The 19,636-nt window shown below is 37.1% G+C and overlaps 1 protein-coding gene across 1 annotated transcript in view; it reads right to left on the bottom strand.

Annotated features, from left to right (window-relative positions):
- STXBP5L (syntaxin binding protein 5L) overlaps nucleotides 1–19,636 on the bottom strand; it is a 177,184-nt gene that overhangs the window by 63,707 nt on the left and 93,841 nt on the right. Inside the window, exons 6-12 of the mRNA XM_063394030.1 lie at nucleotides 16,879–16,942; nucleotides 9,892–9,975; nucleotides 5,030–5,153; nucleotides 3,389–3,467; nucleotides 3,055–3,209; nucleotides 1,410–1,482; nucleotides 32–179 (exon numbers count right to left, since the gene is read on the bottom strand). Coding sequence (XP_063250100.1) covers nucleotides 32–179; nucleotides 1,410–1,482; nucleotides 3,055–3,209; nucleotides 3,389–3,467; nucleotides 5,030–5,153; nucleotides 9,892–9,975; nucleotides 16,879–16,942 — 727 coding nt within the window. The remainder of the gene's footprint in view (nucleotides 1–31; nucleotides 180–1,409; nucleotides 1,483–3,054; nucleotides 3,210–3,388; nucleotides 3,468–5,029; nucleotides 5,154–9,891; nucleotides 9,976–16,878; nucleotides 16,943–19,636) is intronic.

Below are 19,636 nucleotides of genomic sequence, written 5' to 3' on the forward strand. Positions count from 1 at the left end.
TGCTTAAAAAAAGAATATTGGTTTTGTTTACCTTATTGCTGTATCCTTGCTTTTTATGTTTTGCTCCTACAGAATAGAGCACAGGGATCAAATCTGGAGGACAGTCCGCAAAATATTCTGTGCAGGTAACAGGTGACTCATGAATGTCAATAGGATATGGATTTTCAAAGATTGGAAAACTAGTTAAGGAAGACAATTCATTAGAAGCACTGTGACACACTGAGCCATAGAATAAAATATATTCTTATATAAAAGTATATAACAGAATCTAAGTAAAATCATTACTTAATTTTTTCCCCTTATTTATTCAAACATGTCTTGTTTTTAATATCAGTAATAATGTGTAGTTACCCAAAGACAGACATAAAATTCAACTCCTTTGACAAGAATCCTCTTGTTATATAAATAGTCCCTAAGGCTAATAGGGTTATCTTTATGAATGAGAAAGAACTAATATTTTTTTTGACATCTCAAAATCTTATTTATACAGAAGTGACACATTTTTGAGAAGTTTCAGGTTCATGGATATGATATATACTATGAATGACAAACTGCTTTTACAACAGTGGATTTTATACTGTACATCTTAGCTTATTGGGTTGGTTGACTTCTGATTATACAATGAAAAATTGCAATTACAGATGAGTAGATCTCAGTTTATTTCTCATTTCCATCAGTTTGAACAGACTAATAAGGAGGAAAACCTCACTTTTGGCACATTACACAATGTTATTCACAATTGAAAAATATAGGAAATTGGGTTCTGATTTCAGTTATGTCCACTTTACACTGCAGAGATAATCTGAATTGTTCTTTAAAGTATCTTTAAAGTTCTTTAAAGAGATCTGAATATGATTCACTTAACATTTTTCAATACTTTGATAGCAAAATCTGTTCCTCGTTACACCAGTGTGAATGTGGATGTCCATTCCTGGTAGTGTTGGAGGCAGAACAAAATAAATATGAATTGGATTATGCTTTATATGATTTAGAGTTCCTCTTTGATAGGAACATTGATTTTGATATGAAAGGACTATTTTTCATTTAAACTAGCAACTGGATCATAAAACAATGCCATTATTTATTGAGATACTGAGGCTAGACATGCATAAAAGTAGCTGTTGAATCTTATTTCCAAATCACATATGTGTTCAACCATTATTTAAATTTGGTGTTGAATTAATGTTTGAGGGCTGTGCTGAAGGGGCTGAAGATTTAGATTTATTCCAAAGTTTAAGAACAATTATCATAAGTTCCTCTCCATTAGATGAACTTAAGTCTTAAAGTGGAAGTAAATATTTAGCAGGAGTTATTTCCAAGAGTGAATGATTTTGGATAGTTAAATGATTCAGAATTTTATGGTAATTTACTGGACAGTTAAAGACCTTCATATAAAACATTACACTTACTTGCTTTGTGTCAGGTCAACGACAATGAGATCTTTTTCCAAAAGCACAACTACAGCATAGGGTTCTTGAAATTCTGGAAGAAAGGAATCAAGTATAAAAGACATGGAGTTCTCCTGTCAACCATCTTAAGCAAGCAAGCAATATTTATGTTCTTTAAACTTTCACAGCATGTTAGAAGCTTTGAGGTATAAATCCTTGACATATGCACAAACCAGACATAGCTGGAAACTAGGGCCAGAGAGGAAGTAAGAAATTACTTTTGGATAGTACTGTTGACAAACATACAAAGTACAAAAAGAACTGGAATATTACAGCCTGCCAGCAGGATGCTATTTTGAAAGTAAAGAAGTAGAATATGAATAAATTGTGTGTATCATTGCATTATTGAATCCAATTGTTATACAGAAAATGTATTTTTGCTGTCCCAAGGTAATATTTCTACTGTGTACAACTGCTCTTCAGAAAAAGATTGTGCAGGACACTTCATGATACACAATTCCTCCATTTCTGAGGTGATTCAAGGGGAATATTCCCTAGGAATCCTGTTAGTCTGCTGTTTTCAATTCAGGTACTAACATGCCCCTTCCTCCTGCACACTCTTCAGGAGATTATATGGTTTGGTTTTTAATACAATTCTCTTTTTATTTCTCAGAACTGAAGAATTAAGATAAATAAATGCTTCCCTTGATGCACAGAGTATATTAATTTACATAGGATGTTATCAAAGATATATAAATGTGAAATTATGACTTTCTTTTTAACAGCAGCAAATCATTCCAGCACGTGCAAGCTCAGAATAAAGTGTTCAGATGGGTGATGCCAAAAGGACGAGTCAATGACAGCAATGATTCATCTTCCTTTCAGTCCTGCTATGAATGCACATTATTTGTTGCCTGTTTTTATACTAGGCTATGAATAACACAAGTTAAACCAAAATGTTTAAATATTGGTCTGTGAGCAGGGGAAGATGCTACAAACGCTAAGTACTAGGAAGTATTTGACATAAATGAAGGTCCAAAGCCACTCTGATTACAGAAAATTAAATTCATCCATGACATTGAAGCACATATGCACTTTATCTTTACTAAGTGTTTTTAATGTGTTTTGGTTTAGCTATGTATGTAAGATTTATTTTACTTTTCTGCTTGAGGGCTTAAAATGCTAAAGTTAGTTCCTTTTTCACTTACAGCTTTTCTTATTTTCTGGAACCTTCTGACAACGTATTTCAGAACTTGGCAGTCCCACAGTATGCAGCAAACATAACACTTTTTAACAGCTAATTTCATGCTGAAGTGTAAGAACTTTTTTGCAGGTAAGTGATAATTTAATTTTCATAATTTAGCAAGATGTAAATGATGACATATTTCAGAAATATAAGCACCTAGCTTTGATTAACAGCAATATTTTCTCACAGTAGCCCATGGGTTTCAATCCTATAAGTGGTGACTTTTGTGTGCTTTATTGTCCACTCACTACTTGCTTCCTACACTGAGAATGCCTACAAGTTCCCAGCTACTTTCAGTTATGTAGTTTTCTTGAGATGAAGACAAATATGAGGATGGAAGTCCCTGGGATGGGATTAATGTATGAGGAAAGATCACTTCATTTATATTTTCCATAATTGTATTTTTCCCAATAAACTCACCATTTGGATATGGGGTTTCACAAAGAGTTAAAAAATCAACTATAGGATGATCCATTTCAAGAACTGTAATTGCTTTCCCATGCATGATTGTTAAACTTGGTCTTCGACAAGGCTTATCATATGACAATCCACCAGAAAATATCACAAATGGTTCACTGTATTAAAAAAGCCAACATAAAAATGTAAGTCTACATAGCCCATACAAGTTTACATTACAGGTTTAGCATCTGCAAATAACAATAAACAGCTTTGTACAAAGAAAGCGGGAAAAGATTCTAAAAGAACTTAAACTCAGGAATGTGATATTGAGTTAATTACAGAATTAAAAACAAACCTGCTTTTACAGGTCTTGTACTCTACTTTAAGAATTGGTTTACAAGATTCAGGTTTTTTTCCATCTCTTTGAACTTTTCCTAAGGAAAGAAAGAACATGAAAACTATTAAAACATGAAACTGAATGATTAAACTAAAACATATACATTGAAATAACTGTATACGCAACAAAAAAAAAGGAACTTTAAAGCTACAAAAGATTAGGAGTATTAGCTCCTATTTCCATAAAATATGCATTTGTCTAAATCACATTGATGATGTCTTTGTGTTTTTACTGCCTCATACATCTAAAGAACCATAGAACACACTTCAAAGACATCTATAAACCATGCAGATTTCTGAGTATGACACTTAACGAATAATGAATGAATCAGACTAATGATATGCCTTTTTTTCTGAACACATAATGACCATAAACAGCTTAATTTTTTCTGAAGCCATCCTTAGATTGACTTAATTCCTATTGTTGACAAAACACTACATGCTTTGGAGTGTAACTAGTTGAGTGATAAAATTAAATGAAGCATACAACTGAAATTCATTAGTTCTTGGTTAATTATGGCTCAGTACCTTCTTCCAGTCAAAGAAAAGTCACTTGTAAACTAAAAAAAATAGCCATTTTGTGTTTGTTGCTTTGGAAAGTCTATGCTTGCTTTTGACAACAGCCTGACTGGAGGATGCAGTGTAAATGGATCCAGACTTTTCTCAGAGGTGCACAGTGATACATGACAGGAGACAAAGGAAACAAGTTGTAGCATGGAAAATTCTGGTTAGATATTAAAAAAAACGTGTGCCACAAGGGTCATTAAACACTGAAAGGTATTCCCCAAAGAGGTTGTGCAATTTTCTGCTGGAAGTGTTCAAATGCCCAATGTCCTGAGTTTACTCATCAAATCAGGCCTGTTTTGATCTGATTGTCTGACTGGTTGAGAGTTCCCTTCTGACATGGTATAATTCTATGACTAAAAATGATGAAACAAAAGTAAATTAAGAAAATGCTAAATCCTTTTGGGCCTACTTAGATCTTGATGTCCTCTTCTTCCTCCCAGTCAGGTTTCTCAGTAAAGTAATGTATGCAGTTACAATGGTGCCAATACTTTTTAACCTAATTTGTAGGAAGCAATTTTATATAAAGTCCCACCCATAAATTATACAGCCATCTCTTACTATGGCTCCTTTAAATTCCTCATTGCAGTTCTGTGGGAAGCCTTGTACCATCCCCATGACAAACACCACAGTACCTTGTACAAAACGCATTAATGTCTTGTGAAAATTGCACATAAAAGCCCCTAAGTACTATAAAACCATAAAAGAAAGAAATGTGAAAATCCCAGAGCCTGAGGGTCTCACAGAGCAATAGTAGACTCTTAAAAGGAATTGGATAAGACATTAGAGTAATATTAATCAGAAAGAGGTATTTATGACACCAATTAAAATAAAAAGTTTGATCCAAGTTACTGATTTTACAATAATCTGCAGCTACTTTGCAGATCAAAATATTTATGCAAGAAGCAACATCTGGGCTACAAGGAAAAATTAAATAAACATACAATTGCTAACATATTGCTAATAAATATGTTAGCAAACAGCATTGAGAACACTGTCTTGCTTCTTAGGTACACATTTTAACTATCAGAATTACCGTGTGGAATTGTGGTCTGGAATGGTCTGTTAGGGCTCTTCAGATTCCATAGGGTCAAGCTGCCATCAGAGTGACTACACATGAACTGTTTCCCTTCATGGTGCCAAGCAACAGAATGAATAGCCTACAGAAATGAAAGAAGAACTTGAGACTGGAATGGAATACAGTGTTTGCACTAATAATATTTTCATGTAGGACTTCAGATTATATGATTTGAATGGTACATCAACAGTTGGATTGTTCTTGTTTGTCTAAAACCCTTTACCATCACTTTTTAGCAACAGATGGCTGTAATCCACATTTCCTCATAAAGGCTAATGTAAGACAGTAATGCATGAAAACTTGTACTGAATCAGGTCAAAACTGAAGGAAAAGGGTATTAAGGTAAAAGTATAAGAACAAGGGCCATACAATGCAGTTGTAATAGCTCTGATAGCTCTCCTTAAAAGTATTTAACCTGGTAAATTTACAGGTAATTCTGTGTCAAAATCTTTACAGGTAACCCATACAGTCCTCCTCAGAGGAAGTAATACACTGTTCTTGGATAATTACCACACGCAGTCTCACATACTTAAGTTGCAAATCCCACAGAAATCTGGGATGTTTAATGTCAAAACCAAAACACTGAAGAATCCAGGGCTGTTTCACTGATATAGAAAATTACCAAAACAACGATGTAAGATAGTTTTGGAATGGGTAATGCATCAGAGAAGAGGAATATCACACTCCTTTGTGCATGCTGCAAGTACCACATGATGAATGTTATGTACACTATTCTTAGTATTTTGTGCATAGTTAGTGGAACTGACTGAAAATATCCATAGTTACATCAAACTACAGGAAAGGATAAGGGTGTAAGTCCTTCAATTTCCCTGGTATGTGCTGGAAACTAACAAAAGCCATATTCTGACAAAACATTCATTGTATATCACAATTTCTCACACATGCTCCACAGAAGCACAAACTCACAGAATTCTCCCTAGAATCCATAGCCCTTCCAGAAATGTTCACTGCTAAATAGCAATAGACCAATATATTTTTATGTAAATGTAAATAAAAGAGATCCGTTTTTGAATGTAGCTTAATAAATATCCAGGGTTTTTTTCAACTCAGGAAATGCTAAGGCCTTGCATGCACTTAAAATTGCATATAGACATTTACCTGATTTATTTAAATGACTTCACATCATACCTAGGTATTTATAAGTCAGCACTGCAGCTGTTCATATTAATTTTGCTTAAGTACTACTGGTCACTATTTAAAACACCCTGTTGTTTTTTCTCTTTTAATCATTATATTGATTGTTATGGCTGGTTACAGCTCATGGTCTGGAGAGAGTATCAAAAGAAATCATGGCCATGACCCTTTACCAAAGCTTTATTCAGCTCTTGGGGCTGGACAGCAGAGCTACAAAGGAGTCTACATTAAGATGACCCAGATGTTTCAATAGGAATTCAACATGCCTTCTACATGAATGCTTGACAAACACAGTAATAAAATAGTTATGCCAAAAAGGACACAAAAAATGGAGCTGAAAAAATTGAACTCTAGGTATTTATTTTTGACATAATGGGTATCACTCAAACTTCTTCCACTTTCAGAGAGGGAGTTGGTACATAATTTCTCTTAAATAACCAGAAGAAACAGAACTATAAATGAAGTAACAAAAAATATCACAGAAAGATGGTTCATGCAGAGTCCAGCGTTGTTGCCCTCAGGTAGAATAGCCTTAGTTCTGTGGGGAGCACTGTCTCACTTACACTGAAGGCGTGTCCATCTTCATGCAAATTAATTCTGACATGAGCTCCTTCATGCTTGCTATTATGCCAAATTTGAATCTGGTTTTGATGTGTTATCATACTCAGAAACATTTCACGTGGTTAGAGTCACTGACTGTGTCTGAGCAGGAGATAGTAACTAGCTAAAAACTGTATTGAGCTGCTTGTGAAACTGCCTCTCCATGACCAGGCACCACCTGCCAGCAGAAACCTCCCGTGGAGTGGAGCTGGGGTGGAATGATCCTGGCACAGACAGGTGGCACAGCAGCAACTCAAACTGACTGTTGGACTTTGGCACAAAATGGGCAAGAAAAACAGAAATGCTTTTGAAGGTCTCAGCTGCTAGCCACGAGTAATTCTGAAAGAATGGATGAATTTTCTCTCTGCTAGAATATGTCTAGCATTCCGATCCACTTCTTTAGCATCTACACACAAAAGGAGCAGTCATGTGCTTAGAACAGGAGTTCATCATGTTGGGTGACTCATGTGAATGTCCACACAGTGTATGCACATAAAGCATCTCACTCCAGACTGGGTCTGTTTCCCCTTCTGCAATGCTCATGGTGGTTGCATACACATTCCATCTTCCCTCATGCTCAGCATGTACTAAAATTAAGCATGTACTAAAATTAAGCATGCCTGACACCATTTCAGTTCCTTCCCAGCCACAAACCTTCTCTACTGACGGTCTTTACTACCACTTTTAACCGTATTTTGCACAAGAACAATGCTTGTCCCATCTTACATTTTGAATGCCAAAAAGTCCTTTGTGCTCGTAGTACTGCAGGACCATTACAGCAAGGGCCACATCTGATTTGATACTTCAATAGTGGCATGGAGCTAGACAAAGGAAGGGAGTTGTCATTTGGTAAATGCCTCTGAGAACCCTGCATCTTTGTTTTGGGGATGTGTTCCAATCAAAGATGACAACTGCTCCAGACAGCTTTGAACAGGGATTGATGCAAACTTCCAAAGCCTGCACAGGAAGATGGCTGGATTTTGAGTCTGCCAACTACCAGTAACAACTTGAGAACCATTTGAAAGATCTGTCTTGTTTACATGCTGTCTTTTTATATCACTTGATGGAAATAAACTTTTGAAGGAAATTATAAAAGAACTTGGAAGGAAAGCCTTTTATAGAAGGCATTGTGTAGGAGCATTGATTGGAAAGGCCTCAATATCTCATGCTTATCACCATTGAGAAGATGAAAATCACAATGATAGTAAGAAAAGTGAGGGTGAATTATTTTAATTCAGAACTCATGCGAAGAGGCACTTTGGTGCCTGATGAAGATAAAGAACACTTACAGGAATTTACCTGAGACTTCACAGATACCCTGCAACTGGAACAGTTCTGGCTCAGTGCCGGAACAATACTGAGAGATTGGTCAGATATCGTGGGCACAGAGCCTTCCACCAGTCCAGGCAGCATGGTGAAGGGGAGCAGGAAAATGATTTCTGGACTGTGATCTTTGGTGGCCAGTCCATAAGATGTGGCTTGATAATTTGGGTTGCTGCTAAATACCAAGTGGCACATGCCAAACTAGCAAGTTTTGACTCAAAGAACCTATGTAACCCAGGATTTAAAAATCTTGGAACCCTTTTTAGTGGCTCCCTAAGGATAGTGGCTTCCCTAAAAGAATTCTAGCAGGTCTTGGACATTATAAACACGGCACCTGAAAGTCTGGAATAATGTAAAATGGCTAGTCACACAATCCTTTTAAAAACAAAAAAAGAATCTTGCAGTTATTTCAGTATATAAGAAGCTAACACAAGTTGCACAAAGTGGAGTAATGACACAGCAAATAACCACTGATGACGAAAGCATGGAACTGATTAAAAGGCAAAACCAAGTTCCTGAGAACCACATTGAAAAATGTGGAACAACTAAATTCTAAATTGTATAAGAAATTTTCAACACCCACCCATTCTGGGTTGACAATGAAAAAACAAAAAGGGGAATCAGCATTAAGAAGATCCTGCTTCATATAGTCTCATTCTGAATACAAGAGAGGACAGTGGGTGAACAGACATCCCCATCCCCATCCCCACCCCCACCCTTCCTGAGGAGACCTGTAAAAGGAAAAAGTTTTTCAGCCTTAAGTAATAGAACGGGTGAAATTTCACAAGTGTTTGCACAAGCAGACCATCACCGAGAAACAATTTAGTGGGCATGTCTTGAGGTTTAAGTGCTGGCCTGTTCAAACTCTGGCCTTTGAAACATTTGCTGTGTCGAAACTCAACCTTGAAGCTCAGAGTAGTTTCTGACAGCAGGTCTGAAAGAGTGCAGGATTCATATGTATTCAGATTGCTTTTCAGAGGAGAAATAAATGTGTATACACTCCTTATACATAGCAAGGTGGCAAGATGAAGAAAGAAAGAGAACTACAGGTAACCAATTACTGCCGGGATCACTTTAAAGAAAATGTCCTTTTCTACATTCCACTGTATTGCATTCACGTTCATCCATGGTGAACTTTAGAGGACAGGCAGAACAAAGCATATTCTTCCCTAGGGCTAGTGCTAAAATAATAATAACTAGGAGTATATCTATTTTTCAAGCAGCTTGATTGTTGATACAAGAACTGCATCTCTGTTAACACAAGCTGCTTACAAATGACAAGAGACAATTGTGTGATGACTATGACAATATAATTTTGAAAACTGTTTAATCAGATCTTAAGTACCAGGCAATATCAACAGCTGTACAAGGTAATTTGTCTTCCAATATAATGAATGTTCTAGAAATAGTCAGTCAAGATTATTATATAATTCCTGTGGTAGCTGTATCTCAGGTCAGCTCATTGTCAGACTCTGTTCAACTGAAGATCCCCACAGAGAAGTTGATGAACTTGTCAGGATCAAGGGGAGGACATTCTGTGTCACAGTACACTCATGAGAGCCTAAAGCATCAGAACTAGAGATTTCAGACTTTGATTTCTATTGTCAGTAATTTGCCCAAAAGCATAGTACACATAGTATTTCCAGAACCAGCAATGCCTTCAGATGAACATCCATCTGCTTGGCAAGACATATGGCAAACTGCTGAACGATGGCTTTGCTGAATTAAAGGGAGTTGCTTACCTCATCATAATAAGCTCTCAGATCGGCTCTTTTAGAGCGTAAGTCCCAGAACACGATAGTCCCATTTTCATAGCCTATCAACAGCTGGAGGAGGGAAGAAAACCAAAATTATATTTTCTGATTCAAAAGGTACATATAAATATTGAGTAATATGAAAAGAATGATGTGCAAGATTGTAATTTGCCCTGCACATAATACCTTGCTTTTGAATTATCTTTCAATATAAATTACTTCACATTGCTGACAATTTAAGATCTGATATGGAAAAAAAGAGCTTTATACACCTTTTTTTCCCCTGCATGATTAAGCACCTGCACAGTCTTCTCAATTGCACATCTGCTGAAAACCAAAGATTGTAGTACATTCCTACCAGCTTTTACCTTCCCTGCCCCTTGTTGGAACAAGAAATGTTTGACACCTAAGATACCACTTAAACAACTCCAAACCAACAGAGTCACCAGATTAAATTCTCATTCAGCTACTTATATTCCTTTTTATGCTTGCTATTACTCCAAACCATTCTGAAGAACTCCTCCTGCAGAGAATAGATTGCTTGCTTTCCTAATAATTAAAACAAAATTAACTGATATGTCAATTTTTATTTCTTCTAGAACTGGGATGTCATATTATCATGCACACCAGAGAAATACCAGTAAAGATTTCTGAAAAGATGAAAGAGAAGAAAAACAATGCTCAAGAGAAAATTAAGAATGAACACAATAATTTCTCCTTGTCTCCACTGAAAATATGTAAAATATTGATCTGTTACTGTAGAGTTACTCTTCATTTGAACACAATTAATTTCAGATCTTATGGACAATATGATGGCTAGCTTATATAGGCATCCTGGAAACTGTTTCCCATAGAATCTGTCTTCTTAAGAATCTGTTCTGGACATGAAAACTGGAAATGGCTAAACTGGCAGACTCTCACATTCCTGCAGCAGAATATTTTATACAACTAATGATGATAATTGCAGTTATTCATCATCTGTAAGCAGATATATCACACAATTCAGGCAAGAATTTAAAGTTTCTATATAAAGAATTTGTACAGAATAATGAGAAGATTATCTCTTAATTGGAGAAACCTTAACAGCATCTTTGCTATCACTCAATTTAGTTTGCATGAGTCCTAAAAATGAAATTTGGCTGGGCCACTAAACAAAACATCACTTTCTTTCCAAGTATAACTGATACATCAATACTGTTACAAAAGTGCCTGGGAATACTCCCAGTTCTACTGGATACGATTCTTTTTATTGCCAGGAAAATATTCTTTATGTGGAATCTTCCAGCTAGTCTGGAAATTATTTATAGTTAATGTACATAATACCTGAATATGAACAACAACTAATTATGCTCCTGAAGTATTATTCTCCTGAAAAAAATACAAACTGTCCCAGAAAAATTCCTGAATATTTAGCATTTTTGCTCTGGATGGTTCCATATGGGATTTTGTGGCAGGGTCAGAAAGCATGCAGCTCATTGGACAGCACTTGTGTCAGGATGCCATACGGTATTCTGGGAGAATAGGCTGCCACTGAGAGAGTGAACAAAGGAGGGTCTTAGTGCAGCTGCTTGCACTGTTGGTATAGCAATCCCAAATGGAAGCCATTTGTACATCCAGGAGTTAGTGATGCTCACAGCAGCTCACTGGAGTAGGTGCAGGCCTGTGCTGTGTTGTGCTGCACAGGCCTGCATTGTGCTGCACATCTTCCTTCAGTAAGGGAAGGGTAAACTTAGGTAAACTTAGCTTCTAATTCTAAAGGACCCTGTAGACCTCTCCCACTTGGTAAAGACAAGGACAGCACCTTTGTGTCTTTGTCTTTATGTTAATGTAAGGCAGTATGTCCCATGTGAACATCCTTCTGCTTGACAGTAGAAATGGATGGGGCTTTTAAAAAAAAAATCTTTTGGGATCTCCAAAGACCAAAATGCTGGCAAGCCTCTTCACAGAGGATGGTGCCATGCCCTTATTGGAGGTTCATCCAGTGCTACACAGCTTGGGGCTCCCACCCTCCTTTTTGTATTGACTCCAATCAACAGTATTTTAATAAGTTATGGAGTCTGCATGCCCTCCTTACTGTCATCATAACAAGAACTGGCACCTGTGCATTACAGCTGGCACCAAACCAGTCACGTTCAGTTTGTATCTACCAATACTCTTTTCACCTCAGCCTTTGTACAAATATATTCAGAAAAGTGAAGAAATTGAAAAGCATTTAGCATATGGCCCTGTTTCTTAATAAGCCTTTCCCCCCCGGGAAGCAGGCTTGTCTTTTGATTTTTATCCCTCTCTTTTGCAAAGATATCATGCTCCAGGTAATTACTAAAAGGTTAAATACCGTTTATCAGAGGCCACATTTCACCTGAACTTTTGCTGAAATGTTTAATGCACAACTGGACTAAAGAATTACAAGTTACAAAATGTGATTTCAGGGAAGACATTGAAAGACAAAGAGACTTGCTGCATAGACAGGAATCTCCCTTTTGTTCAGACAGTAGTCATGCTGCTTTAGTACTGACACAGTGATGCAGCACTAAAGTCACAATTCCAGCTTGGGTGAATGGGATTAGTCTCATTGCCAGGATATTTACGATGCTCTGGATTCTGACCTGTCTGAACCATAGGAAACTCAAACATTCCCACTCCTCTCAGTCACAGTGATCACTTAGGAAATCTATAAGACAAGCTCTATATCTGTAATAGAGGTAAAAAGCAAAACATCCATAAATGCAGTTGGAGAGAAAAACCCAGTCAAAGAAAAACAGTAAAAAGAGTCAAGGATGGAAAAAACCCCAAAGATTTATCTTGCCTTTCGTGCCACCTCATTTAACTACTCATGTTTAATTAGGTTACAAAAACAAGCAGAACACAGGACAGAATTTGGAGAGAGAAGTCCTGGCAAGATCTTCCTTGTTTAGTGGAGTTGTTTCACATTTTGACCTAAATCTTTCTTCATCAAATGCTTTTGATGATGGGAGGAAATTTCTTTTTTACAGTCAACTAATTACATCCTGGTACATGCCAGCAAGCCCCTTCCTTGTCCTGGTAATACAAAACAGCTGGAGAAAAAATCACAAACAAACAAGCCTGCCAAATAAGTTTGTTTTTTTAGGTATTATTAGATCTCAGAACTCAGACTCAGAGATAGGAAGTTTAGCCCACCAGATAATTGTAAATAATATTAAACCTTTTCCTATTAAGCTTTCTCCATTTGCTGGGAAACTGGAGATCGTTGCATTTAATGTCTTTTCTTTTGTCAGCAAGAAAAATTGTGTTTGCTACAGATCTGTCATTTATAAATGTCTGTGCACTCCAGTCTGTCCCTAATGTACACCTATTAATTGATTTGGCAGACACAGTTATATTTCATGAACTTAATCACTTGGTCCCCGAATTGTTCTTCAGTGACACATTAAATGACTAAATTCTCTTTGATGTCTGTCTTTCAGCCTCAACTTGTTAGATTCATAAAAGAGACTTGTCTCCAAAGCCTGCCTAGATAGTTGCCTGTAGGCCACTCTGGAAAAGTTTTGAATGGCAGAAGTTTTCTGGAATTGCATTCACTCTTTGGGCACAAGGAACCCAATCATAAGTCAATGAAACAAACAAACTTTTAGAAATTCAAAGGATCTTAATGAAAAAGGTGAAGATACTGCCAGTGCACAAACTTCCCTGGCTTTCAAATAGAGCTCTTAAGACTGTCTTAGATTTTGAAAGGTCTGACCATGTTTTAGGACTCTCAACCACTCAGTGTTCATAGGGGAAATATTTATTTACTTCAGCAAAACAGTCCCAGGTCTGTAAACAACTTTGTAATAAACCTTTGTTATAATAACATAAAGAAGGCTATGTATCACTGGACTCTTGCAAAGTACTTGTAGAGTAATACTCTTGTAGAGCACAAGAACATCTGTACTTTGAGTAATGATTATGACTGATTTGTATATACTATTTAATTCCTGAAACATATGCAAGGAACACTTTTGTCTGCTGCCTATCATGAAGTGATGTCTGGACTCTGACTTCTGCCGCTAATACATTTTGGTGGTCTTTAATTAACTTGGAGCTGTGGAGATAAGCAAAGTATGTAGAACTATCATCAAACAGCTCTTTTATCTAAGAACAACTCTGCTGAATTAAATAAAAATCTACCTATGACAGTATCTTTTACTGAAATGGCCAAGAGCAAATACCAAATCATATGGGAAGAAGACAAGTACTTGTAACTCCCACACAGTCTCTCAGTCGAAGTAATTTTCTCATTCAAGTATACCCATCTCCTCAACTATACATGGCTCTGTTTAACCTCACCTTTAAGAACCTTTTAGGAGAATTCAGCAAACCTCTTCACTTACCCTCACATTGATTTCTTTTGTGTTAACTTTTCTAGTCTTCCTTGTGATCAATACATCTTCAGCACATACAATAGCATTTGGAAAAAGTTTTATAGGTTCTACCCACTGCACATTTGAAGAAGTACTTAATTGCCTTGTTTGGAATCTGACAGGTCAGCTTCATTTGGTATCCTTTCAGGTTTTGTATTGAAAGAGACTATGGGCTGTTTCCATCCTTTTAATATCAGCTGTGATTTTCAAACTTGGAATCACAATCAGGTCTTTTCCATAGTGAGTTTTCCTGTCTCACTAAGTTGTCTCTCATAGAGAAAACCCTGTCCCTTCTCTGAATTTCTTTTAGCATTACATTCATTTTAGACACAGAAGGACAAGTATTATAATCAGCATTCAGCAGGCAGATCAACAATGCATTTCTTTAATAGCTTTGTTTTGTTCTCTATTCTTCTCTGCACAATGACTAATTTTGATTTTCTTTATTGTTCACTACTGAGCACTGAGCTGACATTTCCATTGAACTATCAGTCATCACTCAGAGCTCTTGATACCAAACAGTAATCATCAGCTCACATCCATTTTTTTATATGTAAAGTCAGAAATATTTTGCCCTACATGTATCACCTATCATCATTTACACCGAATATACTTAAAAAGATAGTATTTAACCTGCCATTTTACTGCTGAGTTGCTCAGCCTCCTAAAATCCAGCAAACCAGGCCACATCACTGCTTCTTCTATTTTCTAGGCTATATATGACCATGTTGAACAGTAAAAGTCCCAGCAGCTACTTTTTTCCCCATTTTTTTCTTCATTCTGAATAATGATTGATTTATTCTGCATTCTTTCAACTAAAGTTTAATGAGACTTAGTTGACTAATGTAGTTTAATTTATTTCTCTACTGTTGAATTTTTTATTTAGAACTATGTCTTTTGATTTAAAGCTTGGATCTTCTCTTACATCTGTGTGTACTTTTTACTGATATATTCCTGTAAACACTATCAATTCTATATTCTGTAAAACTGCAAATATTTTGTTAGCACCAATCCATTCTTTACACCACTCTCAACTTATCAATGATATAAAGAGCTGCATTGAGATGATTTCAGTAAACCTTACGTTTTCTACTGCTTCTCCCCATAAGTTTTCAATATTTGTTTTTCATAGACATCTGTCTGAATTTGCTGTTGTTCTTTGAATGCTAGTATTTCATCTGTGCCCAGATGCCATGTGACCTCTGAGCAACAAGCACTTGTATTCCCAAGCCAGTTCTTTTTTAACTCCCTTGTCTGAGTCCTTTTCATCTTCTCTCTTCCTGCTGAAAAATATTTTTAGGTTTCTGTTTGGACACAGTGCATGGCATTCCTGTAAAAAATCTTCACTGACAAGATCATTTTTTCTTTTAGTACCCTTTTTTTCCTGCACTGTGTGCCTTAGGTAGCTCATCAGCAGCTTCTGTTGTGGCCAGCAAACGAGAATGATGCCTCGTCAATAAACCTTATTCTCTCTTAAATTTTGCCATAGATAATAAAAATTGCATTTCTTGACCACTTCTTGTTTGAGGCTAGAACACTACCCTTCATAATGTTTAATTAGTTTATTTGATAGTATTCTAAATTGCTTGACCTATTGTGATTCTTCCAGAAAGGCTTAGAGATGCCATCGAGGTTGTTGGTTCACAAGTGCTACAAATGGTTCATTACCATTTGCACGTAGTTCACCTGGCAATGTGGGTAAATTCAAGGACAAGTGGTGCAAATGAAAATCAGATGTGGTCATCAGTGCTTTTCTAGGTACCCATAATTTCTGCATAATATCCCCCATATCACTATCAGGAATTCAAACTGCTGGTAGCTTCTAACAAGTGTTAGCTGTTATGTGAGGCACACTGTCAAACAGATACACCATTGGGAAGGTGCAGTACTTTATAAAGACACACTGAAACGCAATTACTAAAAATGATCAAAATCAGTGAGAGAGCTAAATACCATTTTCCACACAAGCAAAATGCTCAAATATCAGTAGCAACATATAAACAAACAAAAAAAAGCTTTAATAGAATCGGAATTCTGTCAACCATATTTCATCTTTGAAAAGCTGCCATACAAATAAAGCCAACTCTGATTGTGCCTCCTGCTGGTATCAGTCACAACCCCAATGCTCTGACTACATGTTTGGCTTCCACTTGTGGACAGTGAACAGAGTTGAGAATAGCAAACAGCAGCAAGTTCAAAACCTGGGTTATTATCATGATAATTCTTATATAAGAAAAGATTTGCTATCGTATAAAAACTTACTATAATGTCTTCATAAGAGCATGTTTATCCAAGTACTGAAGTCATGATACAGTTTTTGGTCAAATCTTACTTAGACAAAGTCGAGCTTTTTTAAACGGGAACAATTTAGATGGCTATAAATTTCAACAGTATGTTGCCTGTATCACTAAAGTTTACTCATTAAATTTGTAAAAAGATAATCTTTTTTCTTAAGAACAGTAAAATAGTTAAAGTGATCTGCAAACATAGAAGGAAAGCAGACAACAAAATTAGTGAGTAAGCAAAAGGAAAGAGTAACAAAGCAAACAAAGTCTATGAAATGCTGCAAAATTTTATACATTGCTGTACTCACTTTTCCCTCGTCTCTTGGGCTGTCACTTAAATGTACAACTGGGCCAGGGTGAGTCTTGGTGGATCTGCAAGACAAAAATCAATTAAAATCTGTGAATGTTTTTTGTTGTAAGAAGAGCTAGATACTTCATTTTCTAGGTGTGCTAACATGTACCTTCAATGGTTTAAAAATAATTGCAAAAAGCCTAACAGGGTAAAGTTATAGGTAGGTATCTTTTCATGTTCTCCTCTATTTCCTTTTTGCCATTATAGGCAAAGATTCTCTTTTCTTAATGAATCCTTCCTTCTTTATTTTTTTAAATCTCACTATTCTTCCTGTTACAGTAACTTCCTCCCTCTCTCATTCTTACAGCTTTTTTTGCCTTTTCTATTCTCTATTCCATCTCTTTTTGACCCTCCCTCCTTACTTGTTCCATTTGAAGGCTAATTTGCCAAGGATTTACAGAGGCTTCACTGGATTCATTTCAGATACTGATAGCATGACTCACCAAATTCCAATGTCACTAAAGACGGGGTTTCAGTAACCTCACCTACACTGCCCAGGCAGGAAGCATCTTAGCATTAGTGCAATGGAGTTTGAGAAATGGAGCATCTTGCCTCTCTCTGATCTGTAAAGCCTTATCTTATCTTCAGACCAACTAACACACACCCACAATGCGTGTTTACTGGGGCTCCTCAGCCACAACATCCATCCTTTGTAAGCCTATATGGAGATTAATTACTATTCTTGACATCCCCTCCCTTTTTTGAAACACGCATCAACTGCGTCATATGTGACAATGCTGAAGTTACTAATGTCCAGCACGTGGCAGCAAATGCAAATCAGAGGAAACTGATTGAACAGATGGAGATTTTTCATCTATCATCTTTTCTGACCTGACCTTCAGGCCCTGGCAGTCATAGAGAGCAAGAAGACAAGCACCAGTCCACAATGAATGCCTGCACAGAAGAGTACCTTTCTCCCATCTAGGTTCTGGGGTCAGAGTACACGTTCCTTGGAGTTCAGCTTAGAATCTGAACTTGCATGACTGGTCTTTGGTTCACCAAAGATCATCAGGAAAAAGAATATGGCAGAGATTGGCAGAGCCCATAAAGTGAAGAATTTATCTGGAAATCATACGTAAAATGACCTAGGGTGCAAGTTTGAAAACAATCTGCAAGAGATTTACAGAAACGAACCAAAACAAGCTTTTCCAGCCAAACTACTTAAAGGATTTTCTGAAAATAATGGCCTCTTTCTTTGGCTGAACACTGCACTGTAGCAAAACTGGCTTCTGTTCTACAGGTCAGACTCCAGGATTGAGAGTGGGACACAAAAATTCTCAGACAACTCAAACATTAAAACACTGTGGACTGATCCATAACCTCATAGGCTCCTCCTTCCCAGAACAGTATGCTCCAAAACTCTTAAAAGCATGCACACTCTTCTCTGGCCTCTATACTTTGCCCCCATTGTGTTTTAAATGCTTTAACTATTTCATCATGCACCAAAGCTGGGTCAAAGCAGAGAGGCAAAGATCTACTCTGATATTTATTTGTGAGCTGAGGACAATGAGAAATTACTCCAGACATCCTGAACATGCAGCATGTTATTCTCCTACATGATGTCTCCATAAGCAAGGTTTCTGCAAGAGCATTTTGCAGCATATCCCATCACAGAAATGAGATCAGCAGGAAAGCAGTGGACAGATGGTTTATACAGTGACATTCTACACAGACTGTCTTTCATGATGCCAGCAGCAAGCACCCATTTGGCCTGAGACATGGCAAAAACCCATTTTTTACAGAGATGCAGATAGCAGGAGATCTGTCTGTCATTCCTATCCAAGCCAACTCACCAGAGGGGACCCCCTGGCTGAGCTTCTGTTTCTGAGTAACCCATACTGAAATAAAAACATCATTTGCACAACACCAGGCCTTGGAGCAGGCAGGGTAGGTAAGCAGAGACAAGAAATGGAGGGACAAGATGAGGTTGTTTGCAAGCAGTGCTTAGACCTACATGTCTTGTACCTCTGTCCTGAGGGAGTGCATGTGGCAGTTTGGGACATTCTAGGCTGTTTCAAATGTTGTTTCTGACACAGATTCACCTGTCTGAACTGGTCAGACAATTTTGATGGAAAGAACAGGTCTATTTGGAGTATAGGCTGCCTGTGCAGTGATGGGCAAAGGAGGAATGGCAAGAACAAGAGAAAAAAACAAGAAGAGAAGACACAGCATAAGAATTTTCAGGTTTTAGCCAGATAAGAACCACAGACAGATGACATAAGAGAGAGCAGAGGCAAGCAAACATCAGATATATCTCCCCAGAGAGCTGGGGCCAAACAAGGTGGTAGCAGAAGCACATGGAGGCTGACAGAGCACAATGGGTTGGGCAGCTATCCCAGGCCACTGAACCAACCAGGATGCATGGTGGGTTGCTTGGCCATTCCAGTCTTGGTACATGACCAGGAATATTGCAAAAATCACGACAAATGGAGGGAGAAAGAAAAAGAGCATGCTGTCTTTCTAAGTTAAAGATTGATTCCATTTAGTCAGCTCTTTGTACCTACTAATTTTAAAAGTCAGGAACAGTTTAGATAAATCTGTGCAACCAGTTTCTTTGAAGGATACATATAATGTTGCTTCCAAAGAATGTATCAAGTTCTCTTTGGGTAGAAGCAAACTCTTACATGAGCTGTCCTCTACTCTCCAGGCTAAGCATACCTTCATAGTCACATAAGATCCTTGTTCCTCTGTAAATGGTATAAACCCCCTGTCTT

Source organism: Prinia subflava, chromosome 3, assembly GCF_021018805.1.
Source record: "Prinia subflava isolate CZ2003 ecotype Zambia chromosome 3, Cam_Psub_1.2, whole genome shotgun sequence".
Classification (NCBI taxonomy): Eukaryota; Metazoa; Chordata; class Aves; order Passeriformes; family Cisticolidae; genus Prinia; species Prinia subflava.